The sequence below is a fragment of the Rhagoletis pomonella genome, unplaced genomic scaffold, assembly GCF_013731165.1.
Source record: "Rhagoletis pomonella isolate Grant_MI unplaced genomic scaffold, Rhpom_1.0 Rhpom_scaffold_00008, whole genome shotgun sequence".
In the NCBI taxonomy this organism is placed as follows: domain Eukaryota; kingdom Metazoa; phylum Arthropoda; class Insecta; order Diptera; family Tephritidae; genus Rhagoletis; species Rhagoletis pomonella.
In genome coordinates this window covers 20,752,493-20,760,904 of record NW_023458562.1, presented here as the reverse complement: position 1 = coordinate 20,760,904, position 8,412 = coordinate 20,752,493, and the positions used below count along the sequence as shown (strand labels likewise).

Sequence of the window (8,412 nt, the reverse complement as noted above, 5' to 3'; positions counted from 1 at the left end):
ATCAAGAGATACCCAGTAGAAATCTTGTGCAAATGACTTCGATGTTGGTGGCGTGAACTTGCTGCTGTGTATGCATGGCATGATAAATGAAACTTCATTTCCATTTATCATGTGTGGTTTCTTAGAGCGTATGCGTACTCTAACCATACATAACCACACACTAGTACTAGTACTGTCAGAATATGGCTGTATTAATGTTTCAAACATATAAAAATGCGTTAATGCACTGTATTAAAGCATCTTCTCACGATATGTATATCCATATGTAAATGCCACTTTTCAGATGCGTTCTAATAGATATATGTATGGAACGTACGAGTAGCATTTAGTTATCCAAATTAATATCGTATAACAGCCCGTTAGTGCTGAAAATTTTATCGTACGAAACACGTACGTTCCCTAAAATTTGTGCACAAGACAAAGTTATATGATTAAGCGCCTTTTACTGCAAATCAGACAAATGACCCATTAGAGTATTTCGCAACCAGAGCATTGCGTCAGCTGACAACATTAACTACTAATAATAGTTGCGTTTGATAACAAAATTAGCCAACAAGCAAAATCAAGAGCGTAAGCGAAAATGCTCTCCCAAAGAGAAGAGCAAAAAGCAAAAAAGTAAACGAACAGGAAATTAGCCATCACTTGCGAAAACCGGAAGAAGAAGACACACCAGCTGACTTTGTTTACGTTTTATTTGCAAACAAACTGAACTTTATGTTGCTACCATGGAAGAAAAAAGGAAAGTGAACGTTCAATGTTCGCCAGGAACATTTCTAGAAGTAAAAACTAGTTGGCACTATCATAAAGTCACATAGCAGGTAGCCAAAAAGCATATAAATACCAAAACTCGAAAATGCAATTTTTTTTGTTTACAAAAATTGCAACCATATGTTTGTGATCATATGTTTTCGTGTCGGATAATTTTTGCTGACGAAAATTTTGCCAGTACAAAATGAACGCTTCTCTTGCATCAAAATGAACGCTTGCTCTCTCAATTTTTGTGTGTTGGATATTTTTTTGTCGTTATCGAACGCCATCCAGTAAAATTTTGGAAATACTATTACAAATTTTTGATTTGTCGAACGCAACTAATATTTGCCGCTTACACAATATGTGTTTGGCCGAGCTCCTCCTCCGTTTTGTGGCTTGCGCCTTGATATTGTCACACAAAGGGCAAAGACCTACAGTATTGCGCCGACTCGGAACGACAATTGTATTTTTACGAGAAGCTGTTTTCCATGGCTGAAAACACACGGAGGTTTGCCATTGGCAGCCGAGGGCAACCGCTTATTAGAAACAACTTTTTGTTATTTATTTTTTATCATTGCCCTATGCACGGAGGCATAATTAATATTTTTTGCTCACATTGACTGGTATGCATCCGATATGTCAACGCTATCGTCCCTCTATCTAAATTTTGCAGCAACAGACCATTTCAAGCAGCGGGGCGGGGCGGGGCAACATTTAGTGCGAATTATTTAGCCGACTTACGCAAATGGAAACCACCAAACGAGCAGCGTTACGCAAGCGAATTATTGGTTGTGTGAACATTTTCGCCATAATCTTGCGGATCACGCAATTGCGTTTGAATTTTAAGAAGCAACACATCAACGCTTGCCCTATATTCATGCCTATGTGATTTGTGCGAATGCCACAACACTCGCACTCTAACCGTTCGTTTATATGGAGCAGATAGTAATGATAGCCAAATGGTATCACCATAAATTGGCCATTTTCACGAACTGCGTGAATGGTAATGCGTTGGAGAAATGAAGTGCTCTACTTGGGCATAGCCAATGCATTATTCGAGCTTGACAGGGAATATTTCGGCCAGTTGTGCATCGAGAATGCAGAGGAACGCCGCTTGAACCATTTGATATTTATCAAAGTGCTGATATCTGCTATTCATGCGATCGCTCCATTTTATGGGTCCATACAATTTTCTGCCGTACCCGATTTGTGTGGCCTGCTGGCTTGTCTCTATCACAGTTATGTTCATAATTTGCTTATTGGCACGCTTTTCGTATACTTCTACTTGACGACGCTGCTGCGAAAACGCGTCTCACTGTTGACTACGAAGCGAGCGAATTGTTTCGCTCAATTGAACTGCTGCAAGATGGCGATGAAGCGCCCACCAGTGCACGGACTTAGAAAAAATTAATAACGGTAGATTTTACATAAAAAAATTGGTAGAAGTTGGTAGATTTTTTTATAGACAGATAGTTTTTACTCATTTGGCATAAATTAAAGCGAATTCAGGTAAGATGGTGTTACCAAAGCAGCTGTATTTTCGCCTCGGGGATTCTTAATGTCATAATGCTTAAAATTTGTTAGAGGCATTTTTGATTTTGATCTTCTGCTGCCTTGGAATGAATAGTAATTCTTTATAAAACAATAAAACATTCAACAAAATACGTATAAATATGTATGTAGCACATAAAAATGGGCCCGAATCATGGCATCCGTGATCGAATGAAACACGATTCGAATCGAATGAAACAAAAAAACAACTTTTTTCTCTCAAATACATTTTGAACTGATAAAGCTAAGTCGCTACCAAAAGCCGTAGTCTCAAAAAAATAAAATTTCGATTCGAATCTGATTCCATCACGGATGCCTTCATTCCGGCGCTGCTACATTAAAACAACAATTACTCTGCACTTCGAAAGTTTTTGATTAAAATTAGTTTTGAAATGCTTGAATTTTGCACACCACAAAAAACGTATTGCAAACGAAAAATATTTCCATAAACAGTTGATAGAGATGCAATTTTACTTTTAAATTGGTTAGAGTTAACTTTTCATTTTTATTTAAGATTTATCCGATGGCAAAATATGGACATAAATTTACACTGCGATCTCTTTGCTTTATTTCCGCAAAATAGTGGTAGATTTTTAGCCTTTGTTGGTAAAAATGTTAGAAAATAATATAGAGCTAAAAAGTTGCTAAATCTACCAATAAATTGGTTAAGTCCCTGCACTGGCGCCCACGCAACTGCAAAAATCTAGTGCTTTGGCCAGCAAGGAGCTGATGCAAATGGCGAAAATATATGCACAGCTGAGCGCGATGACCATGCGTCTGAACGCCGACTTCAAACAGCAAAATATTGGCTGCAATCTTTATACAGATAATTAATAACATTTCGTACAGCTACTTCAGTTATGTGCTGATGAAGGGACACCTCGAGATAGTCTTCGAAACGCCAGCTGTTGTACTAGCTACCATGGAGTGCCATGGCCGAAATGATCCTTCTTTTGAACAGAAACAAACAAGAGAGTAGTTACAGAAAATTGTTTATTTATTTTCTTGAAATCTCGATTTTTAACATGAGTTGTTCTCCCTGTGCTCAGGCGTCATGTCGAAACAACTGGTTAAATCGATCCAATAATGGAGTCTTAGCGCCTTCGGTTTGATGAGATTCTATATCGAATTGCATGAAAATGATAACTTGGCTGACCACAAAGACCCACAATCCCAACGCACTTTCCCGATTCAGCTGAAATAAGCCAGCGTTCTTGATGTCGCCTTTCCGCTGCTGCAACTGCAAGGCGAACAACTCACTCTGAAAAATAATATTGTCAATTAATGTACGTACGTATGTAAGTACTTCGCTTACCTCCTGCTCGAACTCATCACCTAGTGGCGGCAATATTTGGAACCGACGCAATATCTGCGCCATTTTGTCATGCGCAGCCATAGTCCTGTCTGAAATCCAATAAATCAAATTCAAGTCAACAACATCTATTGCCGCATGCAATAAAACCAAGAATTCTATTAAATCTAGCTCCCATTCGATGGATTTCAGCATCACCAAACTCAAAAAGAAACCAAAGGAAATGGCACTAACAATGTACAAAAACACCATTGCTAAAATGTCCTGTTGGTAGTCTACAATCAGGCGCGCCAGCAGCCCACTGAGGTGCGCATGTATTCGTGAAATTTCCAATAATGCTTCAGTGGCATCGGCAATAAACTGCCGTTGCGCTAAGATGTCCACTTCGCACTGGTCGCCTCTAATTGTCACCTGCTGCAGCTGACGCAGCAATTCCTTCATTTTCCTATTTAGCAAGCAGAAACGCTTATGCAGTAGCCACATCATATAGCTATACATGAAGAGAGAAGCTGCTAGAATGCCTTGCATGCAGCTCTCGTAGAAGGCCACCAGCAAATTTTTGACAATATGACCCGCATTATCCATCAACTGATCCAAAATAAAATCATAAAAAGGAGTACCAACGTACAGGCAGAACACAAACATTTTGAAGTACAGTATACGGTCGGCCGAACGGTCCGTCGCCTTGTTACCGCACGCCTTACTGAAATAGCTCCGGTCGAGTTCAATGATCGACTCAGCGATTTCCAAATGTATGCCATCCCTTCGACGACGCAAGAGCACCGAGACCATTAATGCTCCGATCAAAACACTATTCACTATTGTGTCACAAAAGGACTCCAAATATTCTGTGTACATAACCTCATCTATTGGATTGATGATGAAGAGCACCGGTAGCAAAGTCAAAACTGCAATATTCGCGCAATTCACATAGATGGCCACAATGCGGCTTTGAATGACCCTCTGAGCAAGGAAGTCGACCCTAATTCGAGTGAGACCCAAGCATATAACGAATATATTGAAATACCCAATTAGGCGCAAACGAAGCTGTGAGCGAAGCGGTGGATTCATTATGTTGTACGTTTGTTTTATTGGCTGCATTGACTGCATCGACTGCGTGAAATGCAATCATCAACGGCCTGCTCAATAACTACTAATTAGACAGCCGGTTAGCGTGCGGTATGGATTGTCTCCGATCAATATCACACCAAGGTGGTAGCATAACAATAACAATGATTAATGATGCTATAAAACGGCATTTATATTAACTCACTGGTGTAGAAATAACGCCCGCACTTGCTTCCAGAGCCAATCTGATTAAGTGAAATTTTATAGCGATAAATTTATTAATTTAATCATGCCTTTGATAGGTGCAACCTAGAAAATATGTGCCAGCCATTTTCGAGATATCGTATCAAACCCTAAAAGTTTACTACTTGTAGTAAGATTACTATGCAGGCTAGATCTGTAGCCCCAAGCTACGAGTTGGGACTATTCGGTATAACTCCTAATGAAGCCATAGTGATGCTCAAATTCCGACCGTCAAGGAGCTTTACTAGCAGTTTCTCAGGAAAAATTTGCCTACCTCCTTGTAATTCAGAGGAACATCACCGAAAACGTACCGAGCAGGCCCAGCAGTGCCTGTATAAGGCAATCTCTGGATATGACCGTAAACCCATTAATGAAGGGTGCGATCAGTATAATTTTGTGTGGTTTCATTAGACAAAACTCCTACCTCTTTACACAAGAACGGAACTGAAATTGAATACAGAATTTGGCGTAGAATTAAACATAATTTTTCAGCTGTAGCTCTCTTAAAATACCTGGAAGTAAGAAGTGTTTGGTGTGATTGAAGGCAGTTCGCATATACAGGACAGCAACACACTCCACTTTCATAACGAATGCTTTGCCATTTGCTCAGACGTTCTGGCGGTTATATTTGGCAATCTTCACAACCAATTCGATAGTTCTTAAGGAATTGAGAACCCTACTGTATAACGATTAAATCCACCTTTCGTAAAAACCATTTGGGTTCTCTGGTCAAGTCCGTACGTATTTTGCATGGGAGGAGCGGGATTTCAACTATTAAAAATTTCCTTAGTATAAGTCATTTGAAATAAATTACGTTTATACTCAAAATCATTAATGATTAGTGGCTTTTATTTTGTTTTAAAAGGGTATAATGCGTTTTTTGTTTCTTCCACTACGTAATTAATTTGATGTTCTTTGTTATTAGTTATTTTTGGAATTTCATGTGGTTTTTATAACAAAAATTCAGAACTTAAACGCACTTAATTACATGTAAGCCACTGTATGCCATATTTTAGTATTTTATTCTCTAAAAAAGCATGCTGCTAGTCTGTTTGCTCTATTCGAAATCCGGCATTTCTTTTCACACCTATTCGATTCGAAAAAATTGATTGAACCGCTCCAGTAGAGGATTTTCCTTGGATTTTCTTAGCTGTGACTCTAAATCGAATTGTTTAAAGATGATAACTTGCGTGAGCACAAAGATCCACAACCCCAACGCACTTTGCCGATTTAGTCGAAACATGCCAGCAACTCGGATGTCCATTTTCCGCTGCTGCAGCAGCAAGACGAACACTTCACACTGAAAGGGAACTACTTTGAATTGAATTAATTCTTCGTGCACAGTTAGGCACTCACCTCTTGCTCGAAGACATCGCCTAGTGGCGGCAATATCTGCAACTGACAAATTATCTGCGCCATTTTGTTATGCCCAGCCATAGCCATGTCTGAAATCCAATAAACCAAATTCAAGTCAACAAACAGTATGGCCGCATATGAGCAAAAAAGCAATGCGTCGAAATCGAACTCCCAATCGACTGAGCCATCCATCGCCAAGGTCAAGTAATAACCGAAAGAAATGCTGTCAATAAGGTTTGCCAGTAGCACAGCTAGAATTTGCTTTTCGTAGTCTACATTCAGGCGCACCAACAGCCGACTAAGGTCCGTATGTATTTGCGAAATTTCCAGTAACGCTTCAGTAGCATCTAACTGCCTTTGCGCTAAGATGTCCACTTCGCACCGTTCGCCTCTCATTGGCATCTGCTGCAGCTGATGTAGCAAGTCTTTAATTTTTCCATTCAGCAAACAGAAGCGCTTGTGCAGTAGCCACATAAAATAAAAATACATGGAGTGAGTAGCGGCCAAAATACTCTGCAAGTAGCTGTAGTAAAAGGTCTGCAGTACTTCGCTGATGACGACTTCATCGACAGCCGAAAAGGAATTGTAAAGTGGAGCTACGAGTTGCAGAGAGAGCGCAAACAATTTAAAATACAGCAGACGATCGGCTCCATGGTCGGTCGACTTGTCAGCACACATCTTACTAAAATAGCGCCGGTCGAGTGAAATAATCGATTCAGCGATTTTCAAATGTATACCCTCTCTCTGACCACGCAATAGTACCGAGGCCGCTATGGCGCCGGAATTTATCAGCAAATTCACCGTCTCACTGAAAGTTTCCAAATTGTTATTGAGAATCGAGGAGGCGTCAATAGATTCGTAGATATAAGAGATCGGTACAAAAACCAAAGTGGCGATGTTCACGCAAATTACATAGAAAGCCACGAGACGGGATCGAACAACACGCTGGGCAACAAAATCGATCCGAAATCGAGTGAGTCCCAGAAATATAACGTAAATATTGAAATATCCGATGATGCACAACCCCGGGTGTGCGTGAAATGTTGGATTCATTGGCGCTGTATTCGTTTTAATCTTCCTTCCTATTGCTCGCCGCATTGGATGAATTATAACTGTAGATGAACTGTCGTTTTGCTGCTAATAAACCAGTGGGCTTTATAGTCGAGTGCACAAATTATTCGCGATTAATATCGCACTAAATGTGGCTACATAGCAATTACAACAATTATTACCGCCACGCAACAGCATTACATTCGATTGGAGTATTGGAACGATTAAGGCGCTGTGAATTGATGCAACCGCAATGATTAAGCGTATGGCAATACTTAGGATATTGAAGGTTTAAGAACGAGACAGTTAAATTGACCACATCCGCATGAACGGCCACCACTGAAAATGCTATTGGCAATATTGACTGATTTCCTTTGCTGATTCGTTCAAATTGTTATAGCGAACTCGACCGTGTGAAGCGTCATATTTTTACGCTATGCTGCTACCACATCAGATATTCACTGCACGCTTCATAGCTCCGAGTGAACAATTCCCTATCGGTCGCATGCTTTTGCGCGAACAAGGATTCAAGTAATCAGCATTAATCTTTAGGGCAGCTCCGGCTACTGGAAATTGCAGTGATAACTAAAGCTGCATTTTTTTATAAGCGAGCGACAAAAGACCGCTAAACTCGGGTAAAATTTCCGTTTAGCTACTTAAGCAACCCTGGTGGTAGCTGGCAAGAAATATGTGATCGGTTTAACGGGATTTAGATACAAAAACCCAATTAAGAGAGTAATTATGCGAGGTATTTGCGTAATATATATACTATATATATATATATATATATATATATTCACAATGGAGCAATTTTTCACTTACCAACACTACCCTTCAGGTCGCTTATTTTTTAACCGTTTTAATAGTTTAAATTAAAAAACGTTTAAATAAACAATTGGGCATTATTCTCTGAAGTCCTTTGAAGAGAAGCAGAGTTTTCAGATTGAAAAATTTTGATTTTCATGGATTCTATGCCATTTCTACGAAAAGTATTTTTTCCCCCATACAAAATACATGGGAAACTTTGAGCGCTTTGAGCGACCTCTAAATATATTTTGATTTTAAAATAAAAAAACAGGGGT

The 8,412-nt window shown here is 39.6% G+C and overlaps 2 protein-coding genes across 2 annotated transcripts; both read right to left on the bottom strand.

The window, feature by feature from the left end:
• Window positions 1-2,879: 2,879 nt before the first annotated feature.
• Window positions 2,880-4,113, bottom strand: LOC118745142 (putative gustatory receptor 58a). The gene is made up of 2 exons (XM_036478669.1): window positions 3,617-4,113; window positions 2,880-3,562 (listed from the first exon to the last, which is right to left on the bottom strand). The coding sequence occupies exons 1-2, from the start codon at window positions 4,109-4,111 to the stop codon at window positions 3,347-3,349; spliced, it is 711 nt and encodes a 236-aa protein (XP_036334562.1). The 5' UTR covers window positions 4,112-4,113; the 3' UTR covers window positions 2,880-3,346.
• Window positions 4,114-5,775: 1,662 nt separating this feature from the next.
• LOC118745141 (putative gustatory receptor 58a) lies at window positions 5,776-7,474 on the bottom strand. Its single transcript, XM_036478668.1, has 2 exons — window positions 6,281-7,474; window positions 5,776-6,224 (listed from the first exon to the last, which is right to left on the bottom strand). The coding sequence occupies exons 1-2, from the start codon at window positions 7,376-7,378 to the stop codon at window positions 6,012-6,014; spliced, it is 1,311 nt and encodes a 436-aa protein (XP_036334561.1). The 5' UTR covers window positions 7,379-7,474; the 3' UTR covers window positions 5,776-6,011.
• Between the last annotated feature and the right edge of the window lie 938 nt (window positions 7,475-8,412).